We start from the raw sequence: 17589 nt of genomic DNA on the forward strand, positions 1-17589 counted from the left end.
AAGTTTGTCCCTGATGTGCAAGCTGGTGGCGACTGTGGCACGGAAAAACTCCCCGAGATGGCATAAGGAAGAAACCTCGAGAGGAACCAGACTCAGGAGGGAACCCATCCTCATCTGGGTGGTGCCGAATGTCCATTTATTACATATAAACGATGGTGATGGTGATCAGATGCAAACTGTAGTCCTGAGTCATTTTGGTCTCATCTGACATTGTTCCAGAAGTCTTGTGGTTTGTTCAGATACAGATTTGTAAACCTAAGCGGTAGAGAGAAGAGACTTTTTCCTGGCAAACCTTCCTTCCTTTTTAAATTGTACTGTCACTAACCTTTGCATTTAACATGCTAACTGAGGATTGTAGAGCTTAAGAAGCTTGCAATTTCTCTGAGCATTGGGGTAAAATTGCTGAAATGTCCACTCCTGAGAAGATTGACTGTTTTCTACTTTTGAATAATTCTTCTTTAATATTTAATGATGTTCAAATTGTTTGGAAATGGCCTTATAACCCTTCACAGATTGATGGGCAGCAGCAATTGCTTCTTTTAAATAAAAGTTGATGTCTTTCATTGGCCTTGTCTTGATCTTTTATAGTACTTAATTTTAGACCTGTTCCATACATCATTACCATGACAGTGTTATTTCTCTACACAGTTTATGCAACACACTGAGCAGGAGTAAGATTCTGTTGAAATGTACACAAGTGTGTATTATTACACAGTATTCAGAAGGAGCAAGTAAACAGAAGTTCAGTTCAGTTTAACATAATCACACTCAGTTCTGTTAAGCATACACACACCTGTTCAGGATATTGACAGCTGCAGTGGACAGATGAAACCACATCACCACCTCAGTTTTCTACATGCACATTATTATTTGATTTTTGTTTATTGTGAGAATAATGTGTGATTAGTGTGTGATTAATTTATGATTATTGTATGATTGTTGTGTTACTATTGTGTACATGTTTTGTTACTGTTTAATTATTGTTGAATAGCTGTGAAATTATTTTAAATGTGTTGTATGATTGTTGTGTCTCTGTTGTGTGATCCTTGTGTGATTGTTGTAACAGTTGAGCGATCATTGTGTAATGATTGTGTCATTGTGACTTTGTTGTGTGACCATTGTGTGATTGTTGTGACTGTTGTGTGATCATTGTGTGATTGTTGTGTCTTTGTTGTGTCATCATTGAGTGATTGTTGTGACTGTTGTGTGATTATTTTGTGATCACTGTATGATTATTTCATAATTCTTGTATATTCACTGTATGATTATTGTGTGATTGTTGTGTTTTTGGCTAGTGTTTTTGAACATACAAATCCGAATATGAAGTGAGTAAAAGCTCTATAATAATTTAAGAGAAATTGCTGTACAGTAGCTGTTCTACTGTTCTCCAGAAAAAGGTCAGAGAGTGAAATATATTTATAGCGAGCATAATCATGGTGCTGTTTCACAACACTGTGTGTAATGACTGTGACAGCGTGGTGTATATCTGTTCATCAGTGGAGTCCTGAGGTCATACGGTAAATATTTTGGTTTTGTAGTTTTCCAGGCAGTGTCAGGGATTTCCCTCAACAACAGTCAATACAGACACCTTCTCTGTCTATGCATATTTTTTTCTGCTCATTATTCCTTCTCTAACTCATCTGTGCTGTTTAACAGGTTTGACCTGGGGATACACACACACACACACACACACACACACACACACACATACACACACACACACACACACACAAATCTTACGATGACTCGTATCTAAAATACAGTTCTGTCTCCACTCCAAAACACAAGTGTATTTTGGAAATAAAACTGGTCAATGATGTGAAAAAGGTCAGAGATAGCTGACACTGATGCTGACATTATTACACACGCACACACAGAGTTACATATTGCATTTTTATTTTACTTAAATTTTTTTATGACAATGGTTGGGAGACAGCTAACATTGAATGTTAACTAAATCTGAGCAGAATGTATCGCTCTAAAAATGAGAATTCATCTTGCTACTTCTTTCAGCAGTCACATCATAAATAAATACCAGTGACCCAGTTCCATTGACAGCCTACCTTTTTTTACGGGTTTTTACGGGTTGTGCTGTTGTCTGTCAGGAGGACTACTTCCTGTAGCACTGTATAAATCTTTTCCTGATTCTAATGCCAATCTACATTTTCTGTTAACCGAGTCTTACACACGCACACACACACACACACACACACAAACACACCCTGACACACCCACAGATACATATTATATTTAGATTTTTAAGGTCTATAGAAACAAGCAGAAAGAGACAGACAGATGTAAGCAGGTGCATAAGTCTATCAGCAGTCACATCATGAATAAATACCAGTGACTCTGTCCTATTAACAGCCTCCATGTTTGACCAATGATGTCTTATGCTTTGGATCATGAGCCCTACCTTTGCTTCTTCTGTTTTCCTTTGCTTTCTTCTGTCCTCTGTGATTTGGCACAGGTTTTGATTTGGCACGTTTTACGCTGGATGCCCTTCCTAACGCAACCCTCCCCAACTTATCCGGGCTTGGGACCAGCACTGAGAGTGGCTGGGGATGGGTCCCTGACCGGGAATCGAACCCGGGTCGCAGCGGTGAGAGCGCTGCATCTTAACCACTAGACCACCAGGGGACCTTTACATTCTATTTACATTCTAATAAATTAACCAGTAAAAAAGGTTTACTCTTTATTGTACAGAGGTTGTGTTGTAGTCTGTCAGCAACACTACTTTGTTTACTTTCTGTAGCACTGTATCAATATTTTCCTGATACTTACTGCAATTTGCATTTTCTGTACACCAAGTCTTCATATTACACACACAAGTTTATTTCATTCCTTCCTGTAATCCAATATAAGGGTTAACTGCATAATTGTTTAGCACATTACACACACACACACACACACACACACACACACACACACACACAGACACACTCTGAACGAGAGTATTTTTGTTTAGAACACAATCATATTTCTTCATGATTCAATCTCTATTGATGCATTTGGAGAACAGAGAAAACAGCCAAAGTTGTGTTTATAGATTGATACATTGTTTAATAAGTTTTTGATTAATGCTGAATTATTTTCCTTCTTATAGGAGACCTGTGAGCCAGTCAGAAATTTCTCTTCACACAATGAAACTGGCAATTTTTTTTCTTTATTTGACACTAGAGGTGTAATGATGTGATTCATATAGTAGAAAATAAAACCAACATACATCTGGAACATCTACGATCCACGGGACGGAGATGATCCGGGCATGGACCAGCGGGGATTGCTGTCAGTCGGGAGCCCAGGAGAGCACAAGCATGACATTCTAGAACCGACAGCCTGTTACTCTGGAACTTGCATTTATAAAGGTTAGTCCGTAACAAAGACCATTTGTTTGTGATCAAACTCGGGAGCGGCAGAGATGGAACACTGGAGTGGAGCGGCACCCTCGGTGGAACACTGGAGCGGAGAGACGCGCTCGGCAGAATTGAAGGAGCAGAAGTGGAGGTCCGCGTTGTCATCCCGAACATCCCCAAGAATTGGCAGATAAAATTGACGTATGAGCCAAAATCACCTCCTTTAGTGTTCCACAGCTTACTGGCTCTAGAGAGAGCGTCTCCAGACAGCAGGGAAATAAAAAAAAGCGATCTTGGCTCGCTTGGTGGGGAATTGGGATGACTATGTCCCAATATAACCGCAGGTGCTTCACAGGAAGCTGCTCCATTCGGCCGCATTGCCATTCGGCCGTGAGCTTCCGGGCCGAAAACCATAGCAGAATCGGGCTGCTGATCCGTCGCGGTAGGGTGATTCCTTCTGTTTCGGTTTCGGTTTGGGTTGGTTCTTCTGTCAGGGTTGTGACCGCGGAGTAAGTTGAATGTTAACGAGAAGCAACGCCAAAGTCAGGGAGAGTTACGAACCGTGAAGTGGGGAAAACCGGAAGATAGGTGAGATCCGCACAGGGGGTATAATCCACGGAACGGGGTTGATCCACGGGACAGAGATTATCAATGGGACAGAGATGATCCATGGGACAGAGATGATCCATGGGACAGAGATGAGCCGGGCATGGACCAGCGGGGATTGCTGGCAGTGGGGAGCCCAGGAGATCACAAGCATGACATTCTAGAACCGACAGCCTGTGACTCTGGAACTGGCTTTTATAAAGGTTAGTCCGTAACAAGGACCAGGTGTTTGTGATCAAAGCCGGGAGTGGCAGAGATGGCGGCAGCATGACAGCCACCAAGGGGGGCTCTTTGACAGAGAAGATTTTAGCATTAGAGGAGCGCATCCAGAGTCTAGAGAGAATTAGTGAGTGCGAGAGCAGTCCAGGTTCTGTAGGGGAAAGTCTGGATGCCCTAGGTGGAGTTAGCATTCCCTGACTCGGAGGATTAGAACCCACACAGCGGGGCGAGTGGGTGACGACTCAGCAGCATATTCGCAAAGCCAAAGCAAACTAGCTGAAATTAGCTAGACCTTTAGGGGCACCAGCAGCACAGGTTAGGTGTATAGCCAGGGTGCTGGACATAGCAGGTCAGCTTATGTTTTTAGGAAAGCACAGGTTCTTTAAGAGAGTTTTTTACATAGGAGCTAATAATATACACCTTTGACAGTCAGAGGTTACTTAGAGTAATATTATTGAGGTGTGTAAGCAATGTCCGATGCAGTAACTTACTCTGGCCCCATCCCAATGCGGTGTGGCGATGTAGCCTACAGCAGGTTTTGGTCGCTGAACTGCTGGAAACAATGTGGGCTTCATAGATAATTGGAGCAATTTTGAGGGCAAGGCTGGCCTGTTAGGGCGGGACAGTATTCATCCCACTCGGGAAGGTATCCATACCACTCGGGAAGGCTGCTCTCATTTCTTGTAACAAGTGACTGTCCAGAGCCAAGGCCAGGCTAAACCGAATGTCTGCACAAAGTCATCAGGATCCACCATATTCAATTCAATTCAATTAATTTTTATTTGTATAGCGCTTTGAACAATGGACATTGTCTTTACACAGATAATGTGGTGATAAATTGAGACTATTGTGACTGTGTCTGTCCCCTGAGTGAAACCAAAATGTAGAAATTCTTAAAAACTCTGTTTAAGTAACATAACATTATATTAAATAGGACTGAATGTACAGCCAGCAACTTTGTTCTAAAGATAAGATTATTGAATATTAGATCTCTCACGTCAAAAGCGCTGTCTATAAACTAAATTTTTCATCACAAATGTAGCTACTTTTTTAGACAAAGCATTAATTGTTGGTGACTTTAATAATAATTTTGATAATCAGGAAGACTCCTTAAGAGCAGCTGTTGTGTCAATTCGAGTTTCAGTTGGAATTAATCAGTATATTATAGGACCCACTCATAGAGGTACACACACTCTTGATTTCAAGTCAAGTCAAGAAGCTTTTGTTATTAACATTAACATGTTATTAACATTTAAATTAAAGAAAAAAAATAGTCATAATTCACAGTCTAAAGCTATTTCAGATCATTACCTTGTCTCTTTAAAATCTGCCTCAGTCATTGCATTAGTACCTCGCCACATTACCGTGTTAAGCGTACATTCACGTCAGCTAAAGCATCGAGTTTTATCAATAATCTTACGGAACTGTCAACATAAATTAGATCTTCATCTGACCACGCAGAGCTTGACTGGGCCACTGAATACCTAGAATCAACAGTCCGTTACATTCTAGATGATGTAGCTCCACTTAAAACAAAAATGATCCAGGAGAAAAAATGAGCACAATGGTATAATGATTGTACACGCAACTTTAAAAAGACCACTCGAAAATTAGAAGGTAAAGGGCATCAAACCAAATTGACAGTATTTCAAATAGCATGAAAGGAGAGCCTCTTGAGTTATAGAAAATCTCTTAGTGCTGCTGATCAGCATATTTATCCACCCTTATAGAAAATAACAAGTCCAAATTTATCAGTCAGGATTTAGGCCTCATAATAGCACAAAGAGGGCAATAGTTAAGGTGGTAAATGACCTATTATTGGCCTCTGATCAGGGTTTTGTCTCTTTATTGCCTTTGACACCATTGATTATACTATCCTGCTTGCTAGACTTGAGAATGTTGTTGGAATAAAAGGAACAGGCTTAGGTCTTATTTGACTGATCGCTATTTGACTGATCGCTATCAGTTTGTTGATGTAAATGGTAAGTTCTCCACACTCTCTAAGGTAAAGTTTGGTGTTCTGCAAGAATCTGTCTTAGGCCCACTGCTTTTCTCTTTATATATGCTGCCTCTGTGTGAAATTATACATAAACATGGTATTCGCTTCCATTTCTTTGCTGATGATACACAGCTGTATATTTCAGCAAAGCCAGATAAGAGAGATCAGCTTAAATATGTTGAGGAGTGTATAAAGGACATTCGACAGTGGATGCTTGATAACATCGTTCTGCTTAACTTGTATAAGATAAAAGTACTTTTACTAGGACCACATGCAGCTAGAAGATTACGTAGCATCTCTGGATGGTTTTTCTATCTCAGTGTGTACAGCAGTCAAAGACCTTGGTGTGATTATTGACCCAAGTCTTTCCATTGAGGCTTACAGGAATAATATTACCAGGATCGCATTCTTTCACCTTAGAAATATTGCTTAAATTAGAAATATCATATTGTTACAGGATGCAGAAAAACTAGTTAATTATTTTGTTACATCTAGATTAGACTACTGTAATGCTTTACTGTTTGGGTGTTCGAGTAAGTGCATAAGTAAGCTTTAGTCAGTTCAAAATGCAGCAAGAGTCCTCACTAGATCTAGAAAATATGACCACATCACCCCTGTTTTAATCAGTCTACACTGGCTCCCAATTAAATCTTGCATTGATTATAAAATACTACTACTGATGTATAAAGCACTTAGTGGTCTCTTGTCACAGTATCTGAGTGAACTTCTTTACAAATATGATCCTTAATGCCGACTTAGATCAAAAGGTGCAGGCTATTTGTTGGTACCTCAAATAATAAAGACTAAAGCAGGGGGCAGATCTTTCTCTTATTAAGCCCCACAGTTATGGAACAGCCTTCCAATCAGTGTTTGGGACTCAGACACAGTCCCAGTGATCAAGTCAAGGCTGAAAACATATTCATTTAGTCAAGTCTTTTATCAGTAGATTTTTCTTAGGTAAAGTAGCAGATCTGGAGAAATTATGGATATAGAGTGTTCCTTATATATTTGTATGCTGTCCTCCCCCATTCTCACACGTTTACTCAATTTTGTTGACGGTGATGTTTTGGGTCATCTCTTATCCCAGAGATCCTCATGTCTGTGTTACCTTCTGGTTCTTCCTTTTAGTAATGCTGCCATAGCGAGTCTTGCCAGAGTCCCCAAATCACAATTTCCTTAACTATCATACAACAATAAGGACACATAATAATCCATATCCTGGTCTTCCTGTTACCACTCTTTTCTCTCTCTCTCTCTCTCTCTCTCTCTCTCTCTCTCTCTAGGCCTGCCTCTGGATAGTGTTCTCTTCGATTGGAGGCCACTCTGTGCAGCTGGGGATGGTTTCTCATCAATGCCTTGGGTGGTTCCATGAAATTACAGAGTAAGAACGGGAGCTTTGGGAATGGACTGGCCTGTAGTTAATGTAAACAGTCTCCTACAATGACTCAGGACTACATTTTGCTTCTGATCACCATCACTGTACCCTGCAAACATTGTAATAAATGGACATTCGGTGCAACCCAGATGAGGATGGGTTCCCTCTTGAGTCTGGTTCCTCTCAAGGTTTCTTCCTTATGCCATATCGAGGAGTTTTTGCTTGCCACAGTCACAGTCTTGTTCATCAGGGACAAACTTACACTTATAAAGAACATCTTATTAATTTATATAACCAAATTATCTGTGTAAAGCTGCTTTGAGACAATGTTCAATGTTAAAATCGCTATACAAATAAAAATTAATTGCATTGAATTTATACTAAACACTGTCAATCAGGCTTTATAAAATGTTTAACATTCAATTTCCTGGTCTGTGAGGTCCTATTGTTATTTATAAAGGATGAAATCCAGCACTAGGTCCAGCACTAGGTTTATTTAATAATTCTCTCAGTAAAAGAACTAACAAACACAACAAACCACACTGCTGTTTTTTAAACATCATGCCTGTCATCTTCTCAGGTCACACAATTCTTTAGTTTCTTCCTTGTGCATTTAGGTTGTAATGCACTTTCATTCAGTGTGCAAATAACTGGAACGTGCAGCCAAAAACATTGTGCATGTGTGTGCGTATGTGTGTTTCATCTACTTGAGTAAAAGTAGATATACAGTAGGTAAAATATTACTCCAGTAAAAATAAAAGTGCTCCCAATAAACTTTCACTTGAGTAAAAGTGCAAAAGTATTTGCCTTCAAATACTTCAAATGTTCTTAAGTATCCAAGTACTATGATTTATTATGGCTATAATGTCTCATAATTTTTTTTAGCACAAATTATGATAAACTACATACTATAAATCATATTGTTATGCAGCTAAACTAAATATTGTTGCTCTATGTGTAAAAGCACAGCAGGCAGCAGCTTAACCTAAGTGATATACAGTTATTCGTCCATTTCATTAAATGCATTAGCATTTAATCATCACAAGATAAAAAAACTACTTAAGTACAATAATGTTGTACTTAATAATAATGTTACTGTCCACCACTGGGGTGTGTGTGTGTGTGTGTGTGTGTGTGAAAAAAATGTGCAAGCGTAACAAGACACCAGTTTATGCATTTACCTGCATGTTTTAATGAAGGGGAAAGTGTGTACAAACGTTAATAAAGGCAAAAAATAAAAGAGAAAAAACAAAAACACATTGTTCGACCTATTTAAGATTTAACATTAAATCCAGAACAAGCACAGAATCATTCAACAAAACCTGTCATTATATAATTATTATAATTATTATTATTTCTTTTTTTAGTAGTAGTAGTAGGTTTTTAACCTCTGTATGTGTTCAACAGAAAATCTATTATTCAGCGAATATTAAGCAAATATCACAATCAATGCTTTAGTGAACATCAACCCTGCTGTAATTATTTGTTGTCATCTGAATTTACTAGTTATACTGATATAAATAAAATAACCATATAAAACACCTTTATAAGACTGTTCAATTTTACTGTATCTATAAACTTAAGTCCATAAAGAAATGAACCTGACCTCAATTAGTTTTTCCTCAGTAGCTCCACTTCCCAGGTTTTTTTTGAGAAAACAAAATAAAACAACATGAAAATAAGTGTATAACACAGCAGTAGTGGAAGGAAACAAAGTGAAGAGTAAGAAACTGTACATTTGTGTTTGGCATCCCTAATCAAATTAAGCAGACCCTTGGTTTCCCAAACTATTTTTAAATGGTGTCACCAGAGAAACTCACCTCAACTCTCCTCTTATATTTCTCTCAGTTACTTTACATATTAATATTAGAAATGTTAAATGCTTTTTCTAGTCGCTCGGTATTAATTGTGTATTAATATTTTGAAATTTTACAGATCAGACAAGTTTAAATGAACGCATCTTATTTTAATCTTTTTACTCTTCAAGCAGACTGCAAGTGTGAAAAGTAGTGTGTCAAAATTTCTTTGTCTAGCTACCTCCGCTTAATACATTAAAATTGTCTCAAATTACGTACTTATGTACAATGTACAATTAGAAAAGTAAATCTGTCTCTTCAGTTTTAGACCCTAACCTGAAATCTGTTTCTGTTACTGTGTGTAAATTACTCACTTAATTGTATTAATTGCAGTATAGGATAAATAAGATACAGTTTTGGAATGTGTCTGTGTGCAATGTTAAGTTGAAGAGCAGCAGAGAATAACCAAGTGTGTAAAGTCTAAAGAGCAGTATGTCATAAAGTGACACATGGGTTGCTCTATAAAAGTGTGATTAATATGTTCTTAAAGTGATATATGACCATCTGATAAGCGTGCAAGTCTGATAGCCCGTCATCTTTTACTATAAGCTTGGTGAACCTGATAAGCCAGTTGTAAGCTCAAAAAGTACATTCCACCATAATACTGTGAGCCTCAGGCAGACTTCCTCAGGCAGCATCATAAATTAAAGTAACACTTAGCAGGTTTCCTATTACAGTTCACAGTACATTGGGCTTTTAAACAATAAAAAGCTTTTATTCCGTAGCCTTAACTTTCTAAATTATTGATTATCAAGAGTTTTTGTGTGACGCAGGTCATGATGGGTAGAAAGTCTTTAAGAGACATGTTAGTGTGCATATTTACAGTGTATTACATTTTCCAGATAGTTATGATGGACAGGGATGTTTTGGTGCTAACGTGACATCTAGTGGATGCCATATTTAATCATTTTTACAGTTTTTCTCAGTTGCTTTGGAGCATTTCTCGAATAATCCCTAATACAGTATTTGCAAATCAGTAAGTGCTTTCTCAAAACAATTGAGTGCAGTTTCAGTACTTCTTGATATAAACTACAGTTTGGATTACAGTGATTCAAAATGCACAATTTTAATTTCTTTTGTACGATATCTTTGAATTTCAGCAGCACAAATGTATGTATTTGATTGCATATTTGATTCATATTGATTGCAAGACAGAATTCCCACTTTTTACTGTACTATACAAGTGTTCAATCGAAAAATCAATCTTGTGAACCTTCATTTGGAGAGTGGATAAACAACTAAGAAATATGCAATGAACTGATGTTGAGATGTTGTAGGGGTTAAGACTATTTAGGTGAAACCAGTATAATATATTTTGATCAACATGACATATACAACTGATAATGTAGGAAACAGCAGACAATTGTACACAATCAGTTAAATGCTCTTTATGATTTAGCATTTATTTAATTGGTATTTTTCAGAGGACATGGGTGAGGGTGTCATACCTTTAATACCCACCAGAGGACAGCCAAGTCTCACAAACGTAAAGGAAAACATAAAGACATCTAAATTTGTATTTTAGTATACGAGATTGTGTCTAATTTGAACTCCGTGAAAGCTGCTGGAAGGGGTATATAGCAGGTTAGAAGGATTTAGCACAGCAAGATGAGGGGGAAAATAACTGTTATAATCACTGTATATTCTGTATGTGACACTCACATTAAAAAAACAAAAAAAACACCAAAGGTATGAAAAGAAAATATTTCTTGTCATTATTTTTGACCATTGTGGTGACAAGGTCTAATCACTTTGTTATGCTGTGCAATGCATTTCAGGTCTACCAGAGCTCTCATTATATGGTTCAAGCATTCAAATAAACTTTTTTTTTTTTTTTTTTACCCACGAATAATAGTCATACATTTTGTGTGGAACTCTGAATGATGCACATGTATTTGTGTTTTATCAGATAATAGTGAAAGGGTTTGTAATCCACTATTTTCAGAACCAGTCAACCTGCAGTCCCTCTTTCCCAGTACATTGCATTATATCTTCTTTTGTGTGTATATATATATATATATATATATATATATATATATATATATATATATATATATATATATATATATATATATATATATGTCTTTACAATGAAACATTTTGATAATGAGAAAAATAAAAAAAATCAATGAGAAATATTAAAACTAAAATGTTTATGTAATTTTAATTGTAAAGGTTTATCCCAAATGCAGAATGTTTATAAGATGAACAGTTAAGAAGGTATATTGTTAAGAATTGAAGATTACTTGAACATTATAGTTGGCCCTGCTCTGTGTTCAATCTCAGTCTCCATATTCCACTACAGCACCTAGATTATTGCTAACAAAGGACTGAATCCCAGCTTCGACTCTCTGCAGCAGTGCATTATCTCCTTTTACCAAAAACATCAGCTGAGTAACATCCTTCCAGTCAAGTGAGCTCAAAATCAGACTGATCTCAGAGAACAGCTTCTGTTTCTCCTGAGGTGGAAGCTCCATGAGGATCTGAGGAACTGGTTTAAACTGACCGCTGGTCATCCAGGCACCCAGAAGACCCCCGACAGCTCCACCTGACAATATGAAAGAGAGACACTTTATTTAGATGGTGAAGAAATGTTTGTGAAAATTTAACAATTGTAGGTTTATAAAACCCCAGTTATTAATGTCATAAAATGTAAATATAAACAGAATGCAATGATTAACACATTTCGTAAAACATTATTTTATTCAAAAGAAAACATAACACATTGAATGATTGAACTGAGGTAATTTGGAATTTGATGGCCATAAATCATCTAAAAAATTTTAGTAGAGAATGTTTGAGTCGGATACAGGATTCTCGCTACTTAAAGACCTGTATCTTCTTTGTCATGTTTTTCATTTCGTATTGCATTAAATGTTATCAATTGGGAAAAGGCTGCCATGCTCTTGTTATATATACATTATTCGATTTAGCATTTTCTTGCTCAAATATGCAAGACCTTCCTTGAAAAAGACATAATCTCAATGTAAGCATTTGTTGTAACCTGTATATATTTATATATATATATTGTTTTTCAAACCTGTATATAACTTTTAGCATTGATGGTGCTTTTCCAGGTGAGCTTTTGATTCCATATATGCTAATGCAAAGCCTATAACAAGCCAGGTAGTCCCTTTCCTCTTTAGTCTAACGGTCAAGGGTCAATGGTTTCCAAAAATAAATTATGAATTGTATGACCAAGAACAGTTTTCCACTTTGCTTCAGTCCATTTTAATAAACTTTGGCCTGAGGAAGCGAGACACAGCAAACTGTTTTAACATACAATGCTTTCTGGAGGTACTTCTAAATAAATGCAGTGATTTCCATTACAGAATCATGCCTGTTTTAATCTAGCCCTTTCTCAGGGCCAGAAGATCATGGGAATACAGTAATGATTTCTTCCATTGTCCACTGTGAATGGAGATTTTTCCAGATTCTCAATCTTCTGATGATATTACAGTGGGCCAAAAAATGTATTTAGTCAGCCACCAATTGTGCAAGTTCTCCCACTTAAAAAGATGAGAGAGGCCTGTAATTTTCATCATGGGTAACACTTCAACTATGAGAGACAAAATGAGAAAAAACAATCCCGAAAATCACATTGTCTGATTTTTAAAGAATTTATTTGCAAATTATAGTGGAAAATAAGTATTTGGTCAATAACAAAAGTTCATCTCAATACTTTGTTATATACCGTTTGTCGGCAATGACAGAGATCAAATGTTTTCTCCACAAGGTTTTTACACACTGTTGCTGGTAGTTTGGAACATTCCTCCATGCAGATCTCCTCTGGAGCAGTGATGTTTTGGGGCTGTCACTGGGCAACATGGATTTTCAACTCCCTCCAAAGATTTTCTATGGGGTTGAGATCTGGAGACTGGCTAGGCCACTCCAGGACCTTGAAATTCTTCTTACGAAGCCACTCCTTCGTTGCCTGGGCGGTGTGTTTGGGATCATTGTCATGCTAAAAGACCCAGCCACGTTTCATCTTCAATGCCCTTGCTGATGGAAGGAGGTTTTCACTTAAAATCTCACGATACATGGCCCCATTCATTCTTTCCTTTACACGGATCAGTTGTCCTGGTCCCTTTGCAGAAAAACAGCCCCAAAGCATGATGTTTCCACCCCCATGCTTCACAGTAGGTATGGTGTTCTTTGGATGCAACTCTATTCTTGTTCTATTTTGGTTTCATCTGACCATATGACATTCTCCCAATCCTCTTCTGGATCATCCAAATGCTCTCTAGAAAACTTCAGATGGGCCTGGACATGTACTGGCTTAAGCAGGGGGACACCCCTGGCACTGCAGGATTTGAGTCCCTGGCGGCGTAGTGTGTTACTGATGGTAGCCTTTGTTACTTTGGTCCCAGCAGGTCATTCATTAGGTCCACCCGTGTGGTTCTGGGATTTTTGTTCACCGTTTTTGTGATCATTTTGACCCCACGGGATAAGATCTTGCGTTGAGCCTCTTAAAGAAGTTACAGGTCTTTAAGAGACCGAATTCTTGCTTTTTTATAATTTGCAAATAAATTCTTTAAAAATCAGACATGTGATTTTCGGGATTTTTTTTCTCATTTTGTCTCTCATAGTTGAAGTGTACCTATCATCATAAAAATTACAGGCCTCTCTCATCTTTTTAAGTGGGAGAACTTGCACAATTGGTGGCTGACTAAATACTTTTTTGCCCCACTGTATGTACTGTAAATTGAGATATTCAAAGCCTTAACAATTTTGTTTTGAAGAATATTATTCTGAAGTTGCTCCATAATTTGTATATGCAGTTCACTGATTAGTGAAACTCTAGCCATCTTTACAAATGAGAGACTCCATAAGATACCCTTTTAATACTCAGCCATCCTAATGACCTTTTGTTTATTTACTTAATTAATTGCAAAATGTTCCTCCAGCTTTTTCTTTTTAGAAGACTTATTTCTTAAAATTGTACATTTGCTGAGTAAACATTAGATCCTGCCACAACATTTGAGTCAGGTTGAGGTGAGGTCTGGTTTTTGACTGGGCAATTACAACACTGATTCTGTTCTTTTTCAGCCATTCTGTTGAAGATTTGCTGGAGTGCTTTGTTTGTGCTTTGTTCTGAGGAAACTTTGCAAATCTAAGGCATGCTGCCATGCATATTTGAGAGAAAAGGGGCTTTCTCCTGGCAACCAAACAACAAACCATACTTGTTCAGTCTTTCTCTAATTGTACTGTCATGAACTTTCACATTTACATTCTAACTGGGGCCTGTAAAAACTGAGATATAACTTCCACTCCAGGACATCCACTCCTGGGAAGATTGGCAACTGTTTTGAATGGTTTCCACCATTCTTCCTTATTATCTTCCTCATTGTAAAATGATTGTCTTTAAATCATTTGGAAATGGCCTTATAACCTTTTCCAGATTTGTAGGCAGCAACAATTGCTTCTCAAAGATAATTTCTGATGTCTTTCCTCCTTGGCAGTGTGTTAACACACACCTGAATGAACTTTTATAGAGGTTACCACACTTGCTGAATCAATCATGGCAATTTATTAGCAGCAATTGGCTGCTACTTACCCTCTTAATTCCTATATAAGCAGTATAACACATGGCTTTTCCATTTTGGATGTATTTTTATATAAATATAATAATTACTCAGAACAATGTCATGAGTTACTATTTGTTTGAGGTAAAATCTAACTAATATTAAGACTTATTTTATGTCCTGAAACATACTTTCATTTTAGCTATAATTCATAGGCTGCCAGCTTTCATATTGATCATTTAATAATTGTTGAAATGCTAAAATGTTTTTCAACTTTCAAATAGGTGTCCAGTGATTGATAAATAAATATTTGATTGCTGAATATTGTACCCTAATTCAAGTAGCTGTTTAGTACGATCATGATTTTGCATACCATTACATGAATGACTGTCTGACATATAATATATTATTATATTTATGATTAAAAATCAGATGATATAATTAGTTAGAAAGGAGTTGCAATAAATGCAGATGCCCTCAGTTGTCTTCTTATGAATATAATAATATATTTTTATCTTCATAATATTTATATATAATTTTTTTTCTTATTCATAAGAAGACAACTGGAGAGACAGAGACAGAGATTTTAAAGTTAAACACTGAATAATTAGAAACAATAAAAAGTCTTTACCAACAACAAATCCAGCTGGTCCAAGCAGTAACCCTCCTACTACTGCGGTCCCTCCTGTTACTGCACCTCCCTTCAGAGAACTCTTCACTGCAGCCTTCATCTTCCAGCTTGCTGAAACCTCACAACACATCTGCATAACATCGTTCATCTTCTGCGCCATTGTAGTATTCAGCCTGTAGTTAAATGAAAAAAGAAAAAAATGTGAGACAGGTTTTACACAACACTGTTCTTCAAACAAGTTTCTCATCTCTTCTTTACTTATTTTGATTATATAATTACAATTTCACACATAACTATACCCCCCACCCCCACCCACTTTATAGACACTTTAAGTGAAAATAGACATTTCAAGGAAAATTTTCTATTTTCTATTTACTTTTTTAGGCTAATTCTGCTCTAAACCACACTTTCAGTGTTTCAGTTCAGTGAAAAAATATGCTTAATATGTACTCAAAATTTGTCTTTAAATAATAACCATACTGTAAAACACAAAAAAATCAATGAAATCCTCTAATAATACTTGAATCACATTATCCAGCTTATATATAAAGGTAACAAAAATACAGATACACAAAAAAGGCTCTGTGTTAACACAAGTATGTAACAAATTATAACAATAATAAGAATAAACTGTTATTATTATTAATAAACAATAGTGGTAGTAGTATACCTGATTGATGAAATGAAGAATTGTTTCACAGAAGCTGCCAGTGTATAGTTTTAATTCTTCAGAGCTGTACTCTCTGTGTTTGTTTAACAGACACTGTCTCAGTCTATTTATATCTATACCTCGTACTGCTTTTCCTGCTTAAATCCCAGACATGCCAATCATCAAACTCATGGAGAAGATAGACTTACTTTACTTTCACTATCCCTAAACGCTGCTTTTGTGTTCGACTCTTCGGTTACAATTTGAAAGTAAAACTGATTTGAATCTATGTAAATACGAAACAGAGAAAAGAAACAAATAAAACCAGTATGCATTATGACTGTGATGGAGAAAATGCTGGCTTGTTTATGTTAAGGGCATGTGTATGTTTGTCATAGAGGTTGCTACCTAAAACACAGAGGTTTACAGGAAGGGAACATAATTAACATCAAATTAGAACTGGTTTATTTCTTAAGCAGTGACCTTTGTGAATGTATTCACCCCTTATCTAATAACCGCAAAACAAAAAACAATCAATCAAATACAGGTTATACCTTCAGGGTGTGGTGCACCTCAATTTCTAGCACATTAACCTTATAAAAAAACCTGTTAATGCATCTTCTCACTTACACGTCACACTTTTACACAAACTCCCCTGGGTTTCACTTTCACCTATGTTACACAGAGGATTATACAGTAAATCTCAATCTAGTTTTTTTTTTTTTAAACAACTTTACAAAGTGCTACAACAAATGTAATAATTTGCCATTTCAGTGTTGACTTTTCCATATAAGAAATTCCATACAATACATCCATTAAAGGTAGCATAAACTGTGGCTATGTAGACCATCTTTATGAACATGAGTATTAAAAATAGTGGAAGGTATGCCTATACTATAGTCAAGTCATATTACTGTTAAAGTGAGTTTTGATTGAAGTGGGGTTGCATGAAATACTGTACTTTTATTTATTGTATAACCTGCAGTAGACCACACTGAGGACAGTAAAACAAAACAGCACCAAGTGAGACGACTTTTAGCATCCATGAACTGTCTATTCTGGAGCCCTATCTATAATATATAATACACTGACTTGGCAAAAGTACAGAGATGCTTAAAATGTTGTTATCCCTTCAGAACCTTCAATATTGCTGCATGAATATGTATATGAAAGGCACTAGATGTTCACACAGTAGACAAAGTGAACACAACAAATAAAACAAATATGTATTTAATTATTGCCATTCAAAATGATCCAATACATATCTGTGAGTGGCAAAAGTATGTGATCCTTTGCTTTCAGTGTTTGGTGTAACCCCATGCTTCAGGTCCTTCCACAACATGTCTGTCTATCTATCTATGTCTGTCTGGTTA

General features: G+C 36.8%; 1 protein-coding gene across 1 annotated transcript; it reads right to left on the reverse strand.

Annotated features, from left to right (window-relative positions):
* Positions 1 to 11489: 11489 nt before the first annotated feature.
* On the reverse strand, positions 11490 to 17084 carry LOC124379987 (protein C19orf12 homolog). The gene is made up of 3 exons (XM_046840652.1): positions 16238 to 17084; positions 15568 to 15740; positions 11490 to 11959 (listed from the first exon to the last, which is right to left on the reverse strand). Exons 2-3 carry the CDS (start codon positions 15725 to 15727, stop codon positions 11694 to 11696), a joined length of 426 nt encoding a protein of 141 aa, XP_046696608.1. The 5' UTR covers positions 15728 to 15740; positions 16238 to 17084; the 3' UTR covers positions 11490 to 11693.
* Between the last annotated feature and the right edge of the window lie 505 nt (positions 17085 to 17589).

This window comes from Silurus meridionalis, chromosome 26 (genome assembly GCF_014805685.1).
Source record: "Silurus meridionalis isolate SWU-2019-XX chromosome 26, ASM1480568v1, whole genome shotgun sequence".
NCBI lineage: Eukaryota > Metazoa > Chordata > Actinopteri > Siluriformes > Siluridae > Silurus > Silurus meridionalis.

What these genes read in the sequence shown, in the direction of transcription:
- LOC124379987 (XM_046840652.1), bottom strand. Translation starts at nt 15,727, where the DNA reads ATGGCGCAGAAGATGAACGATGTTATGCAGATGTGTTGTGAGGTTTCA. An exon ending in ACCAGCTGGATTTGTTGTTG is followed by an intron (nt 11,960 to 15,567) that starts GTAAAGACTTTT and finishes TCATATTGTCAG; the next exon opens with GTGGAGCTGTCGGGGGTCTT.